The sequence below is a fragment of the Prunus mume genome, linkage group LG2, assembly GCF_029339155.1.
Source record: "Prunus mume cultivar Tortuosa linkage group LG2, ASM2933915v1, whole genome shotgun sequence".
NCBI lineage: Eukaryota > Viridiplantae > Streptophyta > Magnoliopsida > Rosales > Rosaceae > Prunus > Prunus mume.
In genome coordinates, this window is record NC_142699.1 from 35,852,356 (window position 1) to 35,872,207 (window position 19,852).

Below are 19,852 nucleotides of genomic sequence, written 5' to 3' on the forward strand. Positions count from 1 at the left end.
CAGTGATAAAGTGGTGATATTTTACCTTTGTATTGTGTTAAATAAATATTCTTTATGTACTTAATATCAAGAAAATCCTGGCATGCTACATACATTCATAACGCATATAAGTTTCATTTTATTCCCTCTAAAAAAAAAAAAAAAAAAGGTTTCATTTTAATCATAAATAAATGAAACCCCTCCCTTTTAGTTTAGATTGCTTGTATTATTATTATTATTTTTTAAAGTCCTTACCCGTGAGTGTGTATTGGTAGCCAAAAACCAGCATCGACCTTGACCTTTGAGTGGTCTAGGATTGAATCGGTTTCTCCCTAACATTGCGGCCGGACCAATTACAATATAACTATTTAATTCGGTTTAATTAGTTTGGGCCTAAGTCCAATTTTATTTCCTTTCAAGTTTTTCAACATTCGTTAGCCCAATTACAACTAAAAAATTCACAACTTGCTACATACTTTTTTCAATTTCTAATGTAACAAACCATACTAAAACTCAATATGTCATAAAACTTCAAATTTTAGTAACTAATATAGCTATAATTCAAATATATATAACTTCAATGGTCCATCAAATTTCAAATTCAACATCCATATATAGTTATTATCTAATTAGAGGACTACATGAGTAAAATAAAATATAAATAAATAAATAAGCCAGTTTATAAAAAACTCAAAATCGAACCAAACCAAACTAAACTATAGACGGTCTAATTTGGTTTTTAAACTATTTAACTTTTTAAAAATCTAAATCAAACCACACCGATAATTACAGTTTGAATCAGCCAGATTAATGCCCACCCCTACCCATGAGTGGAAACACATGCTTGCCTGATTTTCCAATGTCCACGCATAAAAAAAAAAAAAATTAAAGAAGGAAAAACCGCAAGCAGCATGAAATGCAAGATGGAATAATCACCTGAACACCAGATATTGCTTTTACAGTTGTTGACTTTCCATGACCCATACGACCTATAGTACCTGAGAGGTAAATAATTGCAAAATTAGACATGCACAAACTAACCGACAAGAAATTTTACCTACTATTTTATTTCTCTACAGAACGTCTCCTCTTTTCCTAGTATTTTGCTCTTCTTTTTTTTCCAATTGTTTTTGCTACCATCTACTTCAATTCTCATCTTTAATTTGTAAATATAAATTTGACTATTTTGATTGTATCATAAACATTATTATATTTGTTTATAGATTGAGAATGAATAATTCAATTGATGCAACGATTATTGGTGAAGATGATTTAGATTATAACCCAAGACTTGGTATGGAAACAAACATCTAACAAAAGCCAGACTCCGGTGGACAAGGTGCATATTTTTGGATCATTCTGCAAGATGTTTGATCCAGAACACGAATGGCTGCAGAGATGTTTAAAACAAGGGAAGAGAGTATTTGATGTAATTTGTCAAGGCATTCTTTAGATTTAATATTTTTATTCAGTAGAGATTTCTACCTAGAGACTATGATTTAACTTCACCGGATCGAGTCCAGTTTCATGTTGGTCAAAAGAGAGAATTTCTGAATCTGAGATATTACAAGAGCTAAAACACTCTAGGGAGAAGCCTAATGTTGAACGGCACTCAAATCAAATCAACCAGCATGAACAGTAATGCCTAATTACCCTCCTAAAGATGCTGGCGATCACTAATTTCTAATAAGGTCCAAATCAAACTCAAAACTTCATCGAATTAAGAACACAATATTTTCTGGAAGAGACAACATAACCATCAATCATTCCCTCACCTGTTGGAATGAGTAGGGTCCAAAACTCGAAGAATACGAATGCAGATGAAAGTATGATTTTATCAAAAGTCAAAGAAACAAAACAGAAAACACAATTATCCAAACAATGTTTTCTCCTCCATCTGACAAAAATGGTTCCCAGTAATTGCCTGCCTTCCCACATCTTCCCTACTCTTTAGCTGTCTTAGTGGTTTTCTTGCTTTCTGTCTTACCAATTTGCGGGGTCTAATCAAATTGGGGAGGGTGGGACATCAAGGGTTGTTCCAGCTTGAATCGTGCCCCACCCAATAAGACGCCAATGCTTCTCAACTCGCCGACTGAGTGCAATTTTCTCTCCTCTGCTGGTGCACACTGGAGAGGTGAGTTGCAGCTTTGCCAAATCATTCCTTACGGCAATAACCTTAGCCCCTGTAGACATGGATCCTATATTCAACATCAGGATCTCACCCTTGGCCAGCTTTGAGACCTTTCCTTGCTTCTCCGATCCCTTTGTCCTGACCCCTAGAAGCCTTCTCAACAGGAAGAAGTTCACCTGCAAAATCATAGAGCACAATCTTCAGAACCAACAACTTCGGCAGCTCATGAAGTTGAAAGTATACCAAATATTTGTTAACATCCATTTCTGATCAACAAGACTTGCCTAGTTTGGGATGCCGAAACATAAAAGAAAAAAGATTCAAAATAATAAATACAATACAAAAACGAAATATTATTTCAAAAGAAGACAACAGTGCCACATCCTGAAAACTAAACCAAAAAGCAGTCAATGAGCTCATGACTGAGGATGCATATAAACACACATTTGCTCAATTTGCTTAGAAACATCATCTACTTAAGTTTCATCAGCTTTCAGAAACTAAGAAATAAAGAGATCATGACTGAGGACGCATATAAACACACATTTGCTCAATTTTCTTAGAAACATCATCCACTGAAGTTTCATCAGCTTTAAGAAACTATGAAAATAAAGAGCCTTGCAGCTGCAGTCATTTACCTCAAGCTCAACAAATACTTCAGGGAGAGATCCAACTTCACCAAGAACTTGACCCACTAGCCTATCAGCACGTGTCAAAGTAGGATCCATGGTCGTTCCAACGCCAATGAGACCTCCTGGAACCGCAAATTGCAACTCATTTTGCTCAGCATACAATGAAACTATTCTAGAATATATTGGCGTGCATTTTATGTTTCCACTCTCGTCCTTAACAACAATCCCAGGACGAACCTCAATATATTGGTTCACTTTCAAGACACCCTGCAAAGACACAATGTCAATTATGGTATTTGAGAACTATAGCATTTATGGACTATGAATCTTTCGAAAAACCCCAAATTATTAGGTCCAAATCAAGAGCAGGTGTGCACATTTCACAACCCAAAACTCCACCAAGAAAGTAGAATGGTATTGGGCAAGCAAAGCAGGTTTCAAAACAAAAACATAAAACAAAGACTCAAATACTGGAACATGATATAGTTTAAGCATTGTTGACACTTTTGAAAAAACTCAACAATAAAAACATACCCTGAGGATGCTTCCACCAGCCACTCCACCTCTTATCTCATCGACCTCAAACCCAGGTTTATTGACATCAAAAGAACGGATAACAATCATATTGGGAGGTGAGATAAAATTCCTTTCTGGAATGGGGATCTTTTTGACGATGTACTCGCAAACAACATCAATATTATACTTCAACTGAGCAGAAATTGGGACCACTGGTGCATTATCAGCTACAGTTCCCTGGTACACAAAATGTTGAATGATATAATTAGCAGACAGAAACTAAAAACCCGAGAAAAAAGGATTCATGGAAACTTACCTGAATAAACTTCCGGATTGCCTCATGCTGATTGATGGCCACATTCTCCTGAATCAGGTCAACTTTATTTTGAAGAATAATAATATGTTGCAGACGCATAATTTCAACAGCAGCCAGATGCTCAGAAGTTTGTGGTTGGGGACAGCTTTCGTTAGCAGCTATGAGAAGTAAGGCTCCATCCATAATGGCGGCACCATTAAGCATAGTAGCCATAAGAATATCGTGACCCTATGAAACATAACAAAATCAAATCTAGATAAACAACCAAAAACCAATTCCGTCACTTGTATGCAACCATCACATTGACAGTCAGCCTAACCAATTTTTTCAGACCAATAGACACAAAACATGAAATTACCACCAAATATGCTTCGTCTACCCCCTCCCCAAAGGAATTCAGATAATTTGGACAGTAGAATCAGAAGGTTGACAATGGTTAATACAGAACATCCCATGCAGCTAATTAATGTTGCAAGAACTCATGGGAAGATTTGATGCACTGCTAACCATAATGTCAAACACGGACAATGGGTACAACAACAAAAAAATGATAAGCTAAGACAATGTATAAATTATCTTGACCAAGATTCAATGTATCAGGCTCAGAACCTCCTGTGACGCAAGTATGACCAGGGATACAAGAACAGTCCTAGTGCAGTTATAAAGATATGTATCTTACCGGGCAATCTACAAAAGATACGTGTCTCAACAGTTTCATCCTGCAGTTCTCAAATCCAGGAACATCACAGAGAGGAGTGTCTTCCTTTCCACTTCCATATGCCCTAATTAGAAAATGAATACATGTTAATAAAATGGCAAAACATAATCTAACACAATTACATTATACAAATTTATAAATAAACCCAATCCTAGACATGTATTTATAAAAAAACCCAAGCACTATTTAAACATAGAAACACACCCAAAATCAACCCCAAAATCAACAATTATATATTTTTTGGGTGTGTTTATAAATGGGTTTTGAGTGTGTAATGATGGGTTTTGGCTGTGTTTATAAAGTGTTTTGGGTGTTGGGTTTTTTTATAATTTCAGCCCCAATTTTGGGTGTTTTAGTGAAACTCCCTACATTAAATGTGTACCCACTTGTAGCTCATAGGTCGAGGGCACCGCTCATCTTCACACATGTATATTTTTGCATTGGCATATCCAAGCTTGATAGTAATGTTGCGCTCCAGCTCATTTTTAAAACGAACAGTCTGCATAACATCAGGATTGTTTGCAATTTAAACAAGACAATACTTAATATCAAGAAAATCCTGGCAAGCTACAGTCATGATGCATATAACTTCATTTTATTGTAATTAGCATGCGAAATGTTGGATTCAATCTGGTTCACTATATTGGGCCCATATCCAATCAGCTTATGCTTTTAGGATATAAAGTAACTTAAGAACAGTGAAATGAAAGAATTTTGAAGCACAATGTGCACTCTAAAGGGAAGTAGAACAGAATCAGGCTAAAACACCTAAGGTCATTAAAGGAACTCCAGCAAAACATACTAAAGCATATCATATCTCCATAATTTAAAATAACCAGATACACTATGCACTTTGTATTAATAGCAGCCAAAATGTAAAACCTATATCGTCAAGATTACAATTATCCCCTTCTTTTGGGTTACAAAATATCAATCCTAAAGAACACTCCATAATACAAGATGGAAACTACTAATCACCTGAACACCAGATATTGCTTTTACAACTGTTGACTTTCCATGAGCCACATGACCTATAGTACCTGAGAGGTAACTCGGATAACCCAAATAATTGCAAAATTAGGCATGTACAAAATAGCCAACAAGAACCTTTACTCAAAATAATTGATGGTTAAATCAATATAATAATGACCTAAATAATCTTTAACGATTTTGAGCATTGGATTTGAGATTACCAATATTGATAGTCGCCTGGCGAGATATAACTTCAGGCGACAGTGGATGTAACTTTGTTACATCCAGTTTACTCAGGTCTTGCTCCATCAAACCCTTCCTCGACATTTTGACAGCTTTTACTGGATCCTCCGGCTCAAATAAGTAATCAGCTAACAACTGGATGGTACCAAGAGTGACAAACTGCACAAATTTATCAGACTGTTAATAAACAGAGCGGCACTTAGTTGAAAACAGACACTCCAAATGGACTAACGAACAATTCTTCCTAAAACTGCAAATCAAGAAACACATAATAGTATTTGCTACAAAAACCTAAAAGCATTTATAGTGCAAAACCACATCAAACTTACGGTGAACAAGAATATGAATCAAATCCAATCAATGGAAACAAAGAAAAATATATGTCAACAGCCAAAAAATACGATAAACATTTTTGTCCGAAGAAATAAGAATGCCATGCCAAAAGCTAAAATATATGAAATAAGAATTTAGGCTATTTTTGGAAATAGCATTTCCAAAAAAATTTGACAACTAAAATAACAAAGAGGAATAGGAAAACCCTAAAGTCCACCAAGATCCATTAACGATAGAAAACTGTGAAAACCACAGTACAGACCGAGATGCGAAAACCCTAAAAGCTTTAAAAGAAATCTGTTAAATGCTCCTTTTTAACAACTAAAAAGAACAACTAATTGAGGTCAACATCATCGGAAAAAATTAATTTCTAAAAAATTTGAACAATAACACACTCGAATCAAACAGACAGAAAATCTAAACAAAAAATTTCAGAAAAAAGAAAAAGAAAAAGTGAAATATCACTAGCAGTAGGCGAGAGAGAGAGAGAGATGGAGAAGTAGGGACCTGGGCAAGATGATGAGAGTGAGCGAGGGTTTTGTCGGGCGATAGAGAAAACGCAGCCGCACAGGTTTAAGAGAAATTCGCTGGTTGATAGTTCTGTCTGTCTGGGCAAAAGGATGAGAGCGCTTTTCTTTAATTTCTTACTCAATCGGGTCACGGGTCCTTTCTTTGGGTGGATCGGGCCCAATATTATATAGGTTATCCAAGCCCGATGAGAAGTATACAAGTAAAATTTAAAACTTCACTTCTTTTTTACCTTCTTTTACCTTGCAGAAAAAAAAAAAAAAAAAAAAGGTTACTTGCAAGCAAAGCAACTTGATTGGCAAGGAAAAAAAAAATATCAGAAAAGTAGGTTGCTTGCGAACAAAGAAAAAGGAGTGACTTGCAAGAAAAAGAAAACCTTAGCTCATTCTCATTGAGTGCCTATAAAAAAGAGCATATGTGACAAGAGAAACCACCAAGAATCGGAGGAGAACTTAGGGAGAGAAAAATTTCAAGGCAAAGGAGAGAACTCGCAGCATTGAAACAAATTTCAAGTCACACACTCAAAAACCTAAGTGGTACAAAATCACTAAAAAAACCTAAGTGGTACAAAAGCACCACCCAATCAAAGGAACTAGGTCGCTTTGATCCTACCCAAGCATAATCTATGGTTTACCCTAACCAAATTCGCCTCCAAATACTTTTCCATATCAAAATGATCCTCAAACACCACATTCCATATCGAAATCTCCACCACCAAAAGTACCAAATCAAATTCAATGAACTATGAGTTGGCTTGATTACCTCAAAAGGATGGGTAGGCAACTTGGTTTTCGTTCTAAGTGCAACTACAAAACCAAACAAACACATTTTTTCGCATTATGTTCCTTTGTAATTTTAACCAAAGGGTGTTCCCTTTTAATTCATTACAAGAGTTGTAATTAAGAGATTATGAGTCGGACTTAAAATAATAAAACTCTATTATTTGAATACGGGTGAAATTGTGTGGGAGATTTTTTTTTTACATTTTCCCTCAACACAAGGAATGTGCATACATGATGCTAGAAGCTTAATATTTTTTTTAATAACAAAAAATCTATAGTATATGGAAAATTTGAAGAAGTACAAAATAAATTATCACTATAATATTCTGAGAATAATCTTCCATTGGCAAATCCCACATGCCAAATTTTATTCCTATAAGGAGTAACCAAGAAACATCACAGATATAAAGCTAACAATCAGAATTTCAATTTTTATTCTAACTTTATTTTTCTCATCTATTTCTCTTTCTTCTTATTTTTTCCTACTTCTCCTCATCAACAGTACGTGAAAATCAAGCGAAGGTTGTAGAGCCTCCTCCATTGTCTTTTGGGTCACCAAATATACGGTGTCTAAAGTCGGCGACCATAAGAGGAAGGCCCTTGCGGAGGGACACATTAGGCTCCCACCCGAGAAGCTCCTTAGCCTTTGAAATGTCTGGCTTCCTTTTATGTGGGTCGTCTTCTGTGTTGGGCCTGAACTCTATCTTTGCATTCGGATCTATAGTGTCTTGTACAACCTGCAGAAACCGGGGTCCAAATACATCACTGCACTTCCACTTGATACCTATTGTAATAATAAACGACTCGTCTTGTCGTGACTTTCTCTTGAATGTTCACAGTTACGTAGCTTCATTCATTTGTGCCTTTTGTATTGTGAAATAGAAGCAAAAAATAGAGGAAAAGGCAAGAATTTGAACAGAAATATGTACCATTTTGAGCATTGTTTGTTTGCAATTTGCACAGTAAATGAGTTTAGTTAATTTACCTGAGCAAGTTCTAGCATGGTGAATTCACCAGGGTTGCCAAGATTGAAGGGGCCCACATGATTTCCTTCCATCAGCCGCATTAGACCCTCAACCTAACACATATGCAATAATGCACAACACAAATTGTTCAAACTCTAAATTTCATGAAAATTGTTTGAACCAATACAAATCATACACTATTATAAGCATTTTGAATGGTTTTGGCCAAATATGCAGAAAGCATCTTCTTTTTTCAGAATGATTTACAATTTAATGCAGAAGAAACTGTTTCACCATAACTTTACTTTGACCATGATCACGACAAAAAGAGGAGAAATGTACCAAGTCAGAAACGTATTGGAAACTTCTGGTTTGCTTGCCATCACCGTAAACTGTCAATGGCTCCTTCCTTAGTGCCTGTGTAGTTCATAGACGCATAAAATTTTGTAGGAAAATCAAAATGAATTCATGTTTCTTTTTTTTTTTGGTTTGACAAAAAGGCACACCTGAGCTACGAAATTGCTAACAACACGACCATCATCGATGCACATACGTGGTCCATAAGTATTGAAAATCCGAGCAATTCTCACCTGCAAGACGTTATGTACATTAGACCCATGAAACCAAGGCAATAAGACACAGAAAAATCAAAACGTTACCTCAATGCCAAGGCCTCTATGGTAATCCATGGTGAGAGTCTCTGCTGTGCGTTTTCCCTCATCGTAACAGCTCCTTACACCTGCCAAATGCCAACAGAACCATGTCAAAAGGGAATTGCAAATTTAAAATCATAGCCTAAAACACTTGTTTTGAAATAATCAAGTTTTGAACCATGTAGAGAGAACATATTTTTCACTAGGCCGCATTGCATTGCTGATTATATGTAAGTCTCCTTTTCACGATGAGAAATGTGATAAAATATTACTCGTCTCACCGTTACGAGACACACAAATTAACAATATAATTAATAAATATGGTGAAATTGATTCTAACTAGAACTGTTATTATAGAAAATTATCTAATTATATTCATATCATTTCGATATGTTGTCGATAGTGTCTATACTTTTACACTATCTCAATTTGCTACTGTAATAGTGTTATTTGAGAACATTGCTACAATAAATAATGAGGAGAGAGAGATAGAGGTTTGGGAGTAACTCACCGATGGGGTTGACATTGCCCCAGTAGGACTCAACCTGAGGGTGCTGCAAGGGGTCACCATACACCTCACTGGTGCTTGTGAGCAAGAAGCGTGCACCCACTCTTTTTGCCAGTCCCAGCATGTTCAATGTGCCCACCACATTGGTCTTGTGAACCCCAAGCTCACACAACAAATCAAGGACCCCAACCCAAAACAAAAATATCACTTTAACCACAACATATATATATATCAAACACGAATTTAACTATTTTGTCTGAGTTTTGTGGAACCTCTCTCTCTCTCTCTCTCTCTCTCTCTCTCTCTCTCTCTCTAACATCCTATCATTCAATATTCAACTGAAAATTTTGATAAATTACGATTTTTCTTATTACATACTTTTGTATGAAATAAATCTTATCTTTACTTGGTAATGAAATTAAATATTTTTTTAATTTTAAACTGAACTTTTTCCTTGTATTTGCGCAAACTAATAAATTTATAATTTGAAGAGTTTCATGCTTGCACATAAAATAATGAGTTATTTTAATTTTGATCTTCATTAAGCCAAAAAAATAAACGAAAATTATAAATACAAATAATTTACTAGAGAATAATAAAAAGGATATGATGGTCTTGACCGGATTGAACTTGTAATGAACAGGAGAGGCAGGGCAAGCGAGGTGGTAGATCTGGTCAACCTCCAACAGAATCGGCTCAACGACGTCGTGTCGAATGAGTTCGAACTTCGGGTTCCCAAAGTGGTGCACCAGGTTCTCTTTCCTCCCCGTGAAGAAATTATCCAGTACGATCACGCTGTCCCCTCTAGCGATCAGACGGTCCACGAGGTGGCTCCCCACGAACCCGGCCCCACCGGTCACCACAATCCTCTGGTTCTTCTTCTTCAGACCTAGCGGCACCTTCCCGCCCGCGCTCATCACAGACCCAAACCCAACACCCCGGGCCTCGTAGAGCACCCGCCGGGTCGGGTTGGCGGGGAGGTCGAGACCCGACTCGGATTCGAAACGCGGGTCGTTTGTCGTCGCCAGTTCCGGGTTTGATAAGGGGAAGCTGCTGAAGAAGAGGGTGGCTATGGCGATGCCAATGAGGACGAAGAGGAGGCGCTGCTCGCGAAGCAAATAGCGAATTGGGTTTGTATGGGGAGGCCTGCAATTGCTTTGAGGATCAAAATCAATGGTGGGTTGTGATGATTGGTCGGGTTGTTCATCTTGCTGATGAGATTGGGTTGTGTGGGTTCTGTGAACTAAAGACTGGTTATCGGAGCTGATCATAATTTCAAGTTGGGTTTTGTGAGTGGTTCAGATTTTGTTGGGAAAGTTTTGGTTTTGATCGAAATGGAGGTAGCTAGCTTGGATTGAAACAGATGGAAAATGGAAAAAGGTGGGCAGCATGGGATGGGGGAGAGAGAGAGAGAGAGAGATAGAGAGGGAGAGATGGAGGTTGGGTGTGTGTTGAGTGATATGTGGGTGGGGGGATCAGTTTTTTGGGTCGAAGTGGTCGGTACATGGGGACTTTCATGCATGAAATTTTGCCATATAATCGTTCTAAGGCGCGTGCATCTCTCTGGGTTTTGGGTTGCTTTTTAGGCAATATGCCGATGAGAGAGAGAGAGAGAGGGAGTTACTTGCCTACTTTTGGCACCAGACTTAAGATGATTACAGTTTTATGGCAAGGTAACTAAAACGTAAATATTGTTTGGTAAGCGCTTAAATTTAATTTGACTGGTTTTTTTGGTTTCCTCCCAAATCCCTATGCTATAGCATTCATGCTCCTACAGACAGACAGCTGTCTTGATTTCTTTTAACTTGGTCAAAATTCACGCAAAATATATAGATGCATCATCATTCATCAAACGACATTCACAGAGCACCACGTGGCAGATGAATGAAGTGCCAACAGTGGCCCTCGGGACTAAATAGTGCGTGTGTATGTCTAACCTCACATCAAGGAAAGAATGTAGCGTTGCCACATGATGTAGGGTTTTTTTTTTTTTTTTTTTTTTTTTTTTGGTTTTAAAAAATGTTATAATAAATTATTATTTTATTTTTTAAATTATATATTTTTTAATAAGGATCTTTTCTATTGATATGGACAATAATATATTAAACTCACATATGCTTATACGGATGTTAGAACTCGAACTCAAAAGCTTGCTTGATGAGTTCCTTGCGTCTATTTAAAGGAAGGAAAGAATGTAAAAGACGAATGTGAAATTGAAACAAGAGCAAAAATGGTAGAAGTTGAGGTTTTAGGCTTTGTGTAGAAAGAAAAAGAACAGATTTGCAAATGAGCTTCTTAAGGCAGATGCCATTTGCTGATTGAACTCTTCCCCAAGATTTATGTAATACAGAGTGCATTGGCTATGGAAACAGAGTTAAACAACACTGCATCGCAAGCGAAGGCAAATCCTGTGTTGGCTGTCACTTAACACGCGGGCAGTCTACAAATTAAAGATTTAATCCCCTCCCTGTTAGTCAAAAAAGCTGAGGATGGACGCAAAAGGGATATTGAATCTTTTTCCCTTGAAAATAAGAAGAAATTTTACTATTTAAATAAATAAATTAAAAAAAATTTCTAGTGCTTGACAAAAATTCTTTCCGAATCAAATCTAATTCAGGCACATGTTCGAAATATATTTAACAAGGAGTAGTAAATAATACATCAAAATTTGTATAGTTCCTATCTCATAGCAATAAGCGGCACGACAACAGTAGAAAGCCTTCACCAAAACAGTAGATAGTGAATCACTTGTGAAATAATATTACACATTTTGATATTACACGTCACAAGAGAGCAACAGCAAAGGAGGATTGACACTAGAACCGTCGTATATCTTTAGGCGGCCTGAAGTTGAGGGGATGAGTTTCTGGAGTGGCATTTTCGTCTTGTTTCCACATTTTGATCGTCTTATCAGCTTCGCAACTAACCAGCCTTGTACCAGTGACATCGTAGGAAAGAGCATATATAGCAGCTTCACTATCCAGTGAGCCTGTAATAAAGCATCTCTAGGTGTTAGCCCCCCTCCATGCTTCAGTAAACCGTAAAAGTAGGGAAGAAAACATAAAATGGTAAAAAGGCACAACACAGGGGACATACCAGGCTGTACAATTGTTTGGGATTGCTGAAAATTATGACCGCTCTTCCAATCCCAAAACCAGACACTCCCATTGTCACCTTCAATAAAACAAATGGGGGAAAGGTTTGAGTTACCAAGTTTTATGAAACAAAAAAAAGGAATCAAAAAGTGTCCTAGCTGATATGTTAAAAATCCATACCTCCAGTGGCCATAACTCCATCCTCATTGACAGCCATTGCGTTAATTATGGTTTTCTGCTGAGAGCTGCTCAAAGACAACAAATAATTTAGGAACATTGTTATTAATGAAACTCACTAGAGAACTAATATAATTTATATGAAAAAACTATACTCAACCTAAATACTGTTGATTTATCAGAAAATTGAAAAAATTAATTTTATTAAAATACTCACAGCATGTTGTGTAAAAATTCGCCTTTTGGAAGGTTGAACTTCTTAATGTTGTCAGCTGACGCAGACGCAAAACAATTTCTGGACAACCAAACACAATTAGAAACGACATCAAATCATACAATTTAAGGGTGTGTAATAATCTACACTAGCAAGATAATTCACTGCACATGAAGTCACAAGTACATGTACTGGTACATACTCTTTAGGATGTTGTGCCATTGCACGCACAGATTTCTTATGGTGTGTGAGGGTTGACATTGTTTTCCCTGCAAGGAATATAAATTGATACTTAAAAATTACTTTTAAAGAGGGATTACCGAATCTGAGTTGCAATTAGTTAAAGAACATAAATTACCATATCGTAGGTCCCAGAACTTGATGGTTGAGTCATGAGAGCCAGTAATAACCTGTGGATCCTGGAAATATGAGGCAACAAAATATAAGAACTATTGCCTATTTTAACCATATAAAGAGCACTGGATGAAAATAAAATAAAAAAACATAAAGATGGCATCCAAAAATAGATATCTAACTTTTGAAAAAAAAACAACAAAAAGATAAATAAAAATTCAGAGCTGTACTTGTAGTTTTAGCATAAAAGTATAAATTCAAAGTACCAGTAAATTCAATTCTCTGCAACTTGTTTATTAGCTGTGCTTTAGGGAAGAAATGAGAGCCAAGGATTACAGGATTCAAAACTTTTATAAAGAATGATGTAACAGTGAAGGCTACCTAACACAACATAATACATTTCTCAGGGCATGGCAAGAAATTGTTAACACTTGCATTTGATGCCAGATGAGGAGAGCAAAAATTCAGCCCAACATTAAATAAGAAAAAACTCTGAATCCCAATCATCTATAGATAACAGCAGCAAAAATATAAGTTACTATTACGATGATGACACCAGCAAGAATAAAGTAATTATTCTGAACTGTATGAATTTATGTATGCATGGATACTCTGCAATACAATCAGAAAACCACAAGGAAAATTGAATGAATAAGGGTTTTTCATACTGTTGGTCGAGTAAAAACTGAGCAAACTGTGTTATCATGTCCCGACAATGCATGAACTTGCATCTTGCTTCGAATATCCCAAACCTGAAATTTTATTGCACCATAACATAGGTATCATTACCACAATGCCACTCTGATACAAATTACAATAATGACTTTGCTCAATCCCTAAGTACTTCATCCTTAAAATATGCAGGAAATGAACTTTACTAATAAGACAAAGTACATACTCTGCATACAGAATCACGTCCCCCAGTAAGTAAAACATCAAGAGTGGGATGAAGAGCCAAGCAGTAAACACCACTTAGATGACCATGATATGAACGGATAACCTACACAAAAAATTATGTTGTAACAATCAGTATTCCTTAGAGAACAGCTAGAATGAAGCTCTGAGAAAAAAGCAGTTGATCTAATAGAAGTTCCAACCTTGTTCTGTTCAAGGTCCCAGCATTTAACTAGTTTGTCATCACCAGCAGAAAACATATAGGTATGCCTGCTGCTAACAGCAAGTCCTGCAAAAAACCAATTATTGTTACCAACACGGTCATTAACCACAGCATGGATAACCAAAAGCAAGCAATCCCACCAGCAATAATTCAAGAGAAACGAACCTCGTATTTGTTCAATATGTCCAGTCAGTGAAAGCTGTAATGTTCCAGTTCCTACATCCCATATCTGACCAACCAAAATCAGAACAAACACAACCCAACATAAATTTACAATAAAAACCCAAAAAATGCTCCTTCAGAAATTTTCGTTTAAGTATCAGAAAAGAAGACCAAAAAAAAAAACCAAATGGCAATTGATTTTAACTTCTAGAAAGGAGAAAACATTGTAGGAAAGGGGGAATAGAAAACTTGAGTTTCTCTGACAGCATAACAATAACACATGAACCAACTCAGATAGGCCAACTTGGACAAATGATGCATAAAGTTCAATACCTTGATTGTACGATCTGCTGAGCCAGTGCAAAACCATTTATTACTTGGATCAAAGGCAATAGATCGTACCCATCCCAAGTGGCCACTAATGACCTACATAATCAAATGGAACAATGGCTTATAAGCAACAGTATGCATAATCTTTTTCTTTCTCCTCATATGCAACATTAGCATAATAGTACGTGAAAACAACTCAAAGAGATGCAGGCCAATCTTATCAACTCGTTAGACACGAAAATGCAGAACCAAGGGCAACAAAAATATAAACTAGCACTCATATAACATGAAGTACTGCATTCCTAATAACATTCATTTAATAAGAATCTCCAAGTTACTCAGACAATAAAAGCCTTAGCACTTTTCTTGCTGCACCTAACTGTGTAAGATTAAGAACACATTGTTCGTACCCTGTAGATCTTCCAAGGAGCATGCCAAACAGGTCGTGGCCATCTGCTAGGAATTCTTTCCATTAAAGCAGATGTTGAATACCTAGAGAAGAGAAAAGTGACAGTTAAAGAAAAAATGGGCTGCATTTTCCATAACAGTATTATCAAGATTAGAGAAAATGAAATGAAAGATGGTATAGAGCATCGGCCAGCTTGTAAGTTTAGGATCTTCAGTTTTCATAAAATATCCCATTAAAAAAAACCCTAATAAAAACTTCAATCTAAAAGACTTTGAAAGCACATAATATGATGCCAACTAATACAATCCTAACCCTGCATAATGCATGCAGATGCTGAAAAATGGCCACGACATGCCTAAATTTCAGGTAGTAGAATAAAAGTAAATTGATGAAAAAAGTATTCAACTGTATCAAAGGGATTCAAACCAATCTAATGCAGATCTACGTTGAAACATCAAAATTACCATAACCATATCTAACTCTTTGAACATTTTGACTGGTATTCTATATTGCCAAGAACATCCCTAGGGTGATTTTTATCTAACATTGCAGATATTTCTCCCTTCACCAACTCCAAGCAGCCCAAGAATTGCATAATACACTGCTTAGGCAAGTACTGAGCTATTAAACATGTACTGCAGTCTGGAATGAAAACAAAAACTGATGGCAAATCACTTGTTTAAGTCATGCGTTCTAACTGCATAAAACAACTCAGAGAAGAACAAAGCTCAAACCTTTCAGATGACCCTGGAGCAGAAACAGCTAGAGTGCCTCTACCCGAAATGCCAACATCATTCCTGGAAATAAACAAGGACATGATTATCACAGTTCACTCCACAATCAAAAGTGTCCTCATTAGAATAAATCATCAAAACCTATTTACATTCCAGCAACATTAGAAACATAGAAACTTTCAAATTCCACAAATCACTCATATAATTCTCATATATGATTTAGATATTTAGCCCAATCACTTTGAACAAGAGAAGTAGAAAACTACAGTACATGAATATGCAAATATCTTGTGAAGGGGGACAAGTCAAAATATCTGAAACATTGAGAGATTAAATAAAGGCATAAGAAACCATTAATACACCAACAAGACTACTTACGGTGCCCTTGGTGCAGATGGACCGACAACCAACGCATTTTGAGCTCCTTCCGTACTTGAGTCCCTAGAATCTTCACGACACACATGATATCAAGCAACTATTTTAGCAAGTTACAATGTCAATATAGAATAGCCAAATAAATGCAATTTCCCCAAAACAATAAGCTGAATAATCCCTACTTGTAGTTACAACTTACAAGCAACTGTTTACAAATAACATTTTGAAATTTTAATCAGAACAAAGAATACCTGGAAGGGCAAGAGCACTGGAAGGCCCATGAGGACCGCGACCCGGTGCACTGGACTCAGGCCGGCGGGGCGGTTTTTGACTAGCCGTGGGTTCAATTCCTCCATACTCCACGCTTATCTAATAATTCAACCAAAAGTTTTGTTCTAATGCAATATTCTTCAACTCAATAATTTCACAGCTTCTAAATCAGAAACGAATTAACAAAATTAAGACACTAACCTTGTGGCTCGTACGAATTCTTTTACTGAAAAAAATAATAAAAAAAGTATGCAAGAATTAACATTACAAATTTGTCAAGAGGCAAATAAGAAGAGATAGAAATCAAAGCAAATGGCGGTACCTTTCGGGGTCAGGAGGGGCGAGTTCACCATGGGCAGGAGAGAAGAGATCGCGAGCTCGCTTGAGGGATTTGAAACTGAGCTTTTTCAGCGACTGTGGCTCCACTGGCTCCATCTCTAAGGTCGGCCCAGGCATCGTCTTCTATATTCAGGCAATGCGTTCTAGGGTTTAAGGCCAGTCGCTTCTCACTCCAAGCCCTAGTTGGAGGAGGGGGAAGCAAGTGAGAGAGAGGAGAAAGTCCTAGTCGAGAGGCTAAGGGCCTGCCTATTTTAGGAGACGGCGCGTTTTGTATATTTGGTCATCCGGCCGGGCTGCCCCGCGAAAGACAAGACGATGTGAGTCGGTTCAATATGCTAGCTTTAGTAGGAATTTTCAATAAATTTTTTTGTTGAAAATAAATTAACATGTAATATATATATATAAAGTAAAAGGTAGATAATGACGAAACATTCAAAATACAAGAAAATTCTCTTAGTTAATTAAAACATTAGGAATTTTTCATATTAAAAAAAATTAAAATTAAAAAACAAAATCAGATAATAAGTCATCTTTTTATGGAACATAACTACCTATGTTATCTTTTCTTAATACTAAAAATAAAAGAAAAAAAAAAAAACCAATTGGCCCAAGGGGCTAGTTTATATATAAAGCGCAAAAGCGGAGAATAGTGAAATATTTAAAATATCAAAAAATACATTTGGATAATTAAAATATTAAGAATTAAAATTATTAATTAAATAAGGATAATATAGTAAATTAATTTTTTTCATATTAAAAAATTCTACAATTAAAAACAAAAGGGATTTCTCCTTTTCTGTTTTTATTAACTTGTTTTTAATTTTATAGATAGATGCTTGGTTTTTTTTTTTTTTTGGGGTGGGTGTGGTGTGGGGTGGTTATAACTTATAAGAAAGGGAAATAAAGCTTCTATTCTAAAGCCCAAAGAGAGTAAAGAAGTAGAAAAGCAAGAAACCAAGAGAACATGAGGAAATCAAAACTTTTAAGGTTTTTTAGGTTTTAGACATAAAAAAAATTTCACTTTTGGAAAAAACCAAAGCTTTTTCAAAAAAGAAACCAAAATCTCAACTTTCAAATCAAAGACAAAATGTATTGGATTCACTTAGGAAATCTAAAAATAAATAAGGGCATTTTTGTCCATTTTTGCTTCTTTTAAAATTTTTCTCTCTCCTTTTGCTTTTTCTAAAATGTCCCAAACTTTTACATTGCATGACTTACCTAGGCAAATAGACGAAGGTAAAAATATAATGAGTTTCAAAAAGGCGAACATGCCATTTTTCTCCTTTTCCGTGGACAATTCTAGAAACCAAAATCTCTAAAAGGCAAATCACAATAAAATGTACCAGTCTTGAAAACACACAAAATATGAACAAATAGATTATACTAGTTTTATATACCTTGAAATATTGCATGATATGTTGCGATAAATAAAAATAGTTCATGCTTGTTGAATATGTAGGAGTTCAACAGAACTTTGAATGCTACCTTTTATTTATTTATTTATTTGGTGATAGGTTCTTGATTTACATATTTGGAACTTACTGGATTGTAAATCAAGTGGTTAAGAACATTTATCCATCTATCCGAGATCTTAAGTTTGATTCTCCTCCCTCAATATCACTTACTAAAAAAAAATGGAATAAAAGATATTGGTAATTTAGGTGAGATAAAGTGTAATAACTATTTATGGAGGTAGTTTTGTTATGAAATACTTTAGAGGAATTCTTTACCAACCGACACATCTAGTGCTAACGTGAGAAGGTAAAATGTCACTTTTTTTCTTCAAAATAGAAACCAAAAGTCAAGTGGGATTTTAATTGATTGTTTTGAAGCTTAAAAGTCAACTAGTATTCAATTAGGATATTTAAGTAATCAATCCAAGTCAAGTGGTATTCAATTAGGATTTTTAAGTAATCAATACAAGTCCAGTGGTATTCAATTAAAAAATTTGAAAGATAAGAAAAAGTACAGTGAGTATTAAAAAAACTTACCAATTTTGAGGTATTTCATTAAATTATGTATTGTATAGACTTCTAAGTGGGTGATATAAATACCAAACCCCATTAAAAAAAGGGAGTTTCACTAAAACACCCAAAATGGGAGCTGAAATTATAAAAAAATCCAACACTCAAAACACTTTATAAACACACCCAAAACCCATCATTACACACACTCAAAACTCATTTATAAACACACCCAAAAAATATACAATTGTTGACTTTGGGGTTGATTTTGGATGTGTTTCTATGTTTAAATAGTATTTGGGTTTTTTTTTATAAATACATGTCTATAATTGGGTTTATTTATAAATTTGTATTAAAAAAAATCTTCACCCTCATGTGCATGATTCTAATGTTTGTTCTATTTCTCTTTTGTGAGAAGATGAAAATTACGGCTCTTCTTCTTCACAAGGGGATTAGGGGTGGGCATCTTAAATTGAAATACCGAAATCGTACCATAACCGCACCGTACCATACCGATTTATTTGGTATGAGAAGATATTCGGTACCATACCGTACCGTACTAATAGAATATGGTATGGTAGCGGTATCAAGATTTTGGTACCGGTCAATACCGTACCATACCGAATAGTATAACTTTATGTTTTTGTCATTTATGTTTGGATTGTGTTTGTATTTTTGTAAGTCATAAGGCATAATATTAACTATTTTGGTTTGTAAGTCATAAGGCATGAGTTTTAACCATTTGAATTTGATGAATCTGTTGATGGATAAATATTGATTTGGTTGATTTGGATATTGAATATGTTGATGGATATTGAATATATTGAATATAGGGATTTGGATATTGAATATGTTGAATATTTGAATTTGTAACTTAGGCATCACTTATTTTGGTGTTGAATATTGAATTGATTCATTTTTTAGTTGTATCATTTTGGTATTGAAATGGTACCGATACTGTACCGATACCGATTTGGCAAACCATAATCTCATACCGTACCATACCGATTTAAACTTCCGGTATCGGTAGCGGTAC

General features: G+C 35.7%; 3 protein-coding genes across 3 annotated transcripts; all 3 read right to left on the reverse strand.

Annotated features, from left to right (window-relative positions):
- Positions 1-1,679: 1,679 nt before the first annotated feature.
- On the reverse strand, positions 1,680-6,449 carry LOC103323027 (eukaryotic translation initiation factor 2 subunit gamma-like). The gene is made up of 9 exons (XM_008224986.2): positions 6,348-6,449; positions 5,486-5,666; positions 5,271-5,332; positions 4,679-4,791; positions 4,254-4,356; positions 3,575-3,802; positions 3,277-3,495; positions 2,749-3,009; positions 1,680-2,286 (listed from the first exon to the last, which is right to left on the reverse strand). The coding sequence occupies exons 2-9, from the start codon at positions 5,589-5,591 to the stop codon at positions 1,984-1,986; spliced, it is 1,395 nt and encodes a 464-aa protein (XP_008223208.1). The 5' UTR covers positions 5,592-5,666; positions 6,348-6,449; the 3' UTR covers positions 1,680-1,983.
- A 1,000-nt stretch (positions 6,450-7,449) lies between these two features.
- LOC103323026 (UDP-glucuronic acid decarboxylase 4-like) lies at positions 7,450-10,547 on the reverse strand. Its single transcript, XM_089045298.1, has 7 exons — positions 9,884-10,547; positions 9,280-9,426; positions 8,775-8,854; positions 8,622-8,705; positions 8,458-8,532; positions 8,136-8,228; positions 7,450-7,887 (listed from the first exon to the last, which is right to left on the reverse strand). Exons 1-7 carry the CDS (start codon positions 10,545-10,547, stop codon positions 7,663-7,665), a joined length of 1,368 nt encoding a protein of 455 aa, XP_088901424.1. The 3' UTR covers positions 7,450-7,662.
- A 1,310-nt stretch (positions 10,548-11,857) lies between these two features.
- On the reverse strand, positions 11,858-17,166 carry PRL1 (pleiotropic regulatory locus 1). The gene is made up of 17 exons (XM_089045299.1): positions 16,836-17,166; positions 16,715-16,739; positions 16,495-16,612; positions 16,247-16,316; positions 15,869-15,931; positions 15,136-15,217; positions 14,729-14,821; positions 14,399-14,462; positions 14,214-14,299; positions 14,015-14,116; positions 13,785-13,868; positions 13,121-13,181; positions 12,965-13,031; positions 12,766-12,843; positions 12,552-12,616; positions 12,373-12,450; positions 11,858-12,265 (listed from the first exon to the last, which is right to left on the reverse strand). The coding sequence occupies exons 1-17, from the start codon at positions 16,967-16,969 to the stop codon at positions 12,093-12,095; spliced, it is 1,443 nt and encodes a 480-aa protein (XP_088901425.1). The 5' UTR covers positions 16,970-17,166; the 3' UTR covers positions 11,858-12,092.
- Between the last annotated feature and the right edge of the window lie 2,686 nt (positions 17,167-19,852).

Coding starts and splice junctions, on each gene's coding strand:
- LOC103323027 (XM_008224986.2), bottom strand. CDS start 5,591: ATGTCGAGGAAGGGTTTGATGGAGCAAGACCTGAGTAAACTGGATGTA. Junction 4,357..4,678: donor CCTCGACCTATGAGCTACAA/GTGGGTACACAT, acceptor TTTTCTAATTAG/GGCATATGGAAGTGGAAAGG. Junction 3,010..3,276: donor CTGGTGGAAGCATCCTCAGG/GTATGTTTTTAT, acceptor GTGTCTTTGCAG/GGTGTCTTGAAAGTGAACCA.
- LOC103323026 (XM_089045298.1), bottom strand. CDS start 10,547: ATGATCAGCTCCGATAACCAGTCTTTAGTTCACAGAACCCACACAACC. Junction 8,229..8,457: donor TCCAATACGTTTCTGACTTG/GTACATTTCTCC, acceptor CATATGTGTTAG/GTTGAGGGTCTAATGCGGCT. Junction 7,888..8,135: donor CCATGCTAGAACTTGCTCAG/GTAAATTAACTA, acceptor CGGTTTCTGCAG/GTTGTACAAGACACTATAGA.
- PRL1 (XM_089045299.1), bottom strand. CDS start 16,969: ATGCCTGGGCCGACCTTAGAGATGGAGCCAGTGGAGCCACAGTCGCTG. Junction 14,463..14,728: donor CAGCAGATCGTACAATCAAG/GTATTGAACTTT, acceptor TTGGTTGGTCAG/ATATGGGATGTAGGAACTGG. Junction 14,117..14,213: donor GGGACCTTGAACAGAACAAG/GTTGGAACTTCT, acceptor TTTTTTGTGTAG/GTTATCCGTTCATATCATGG.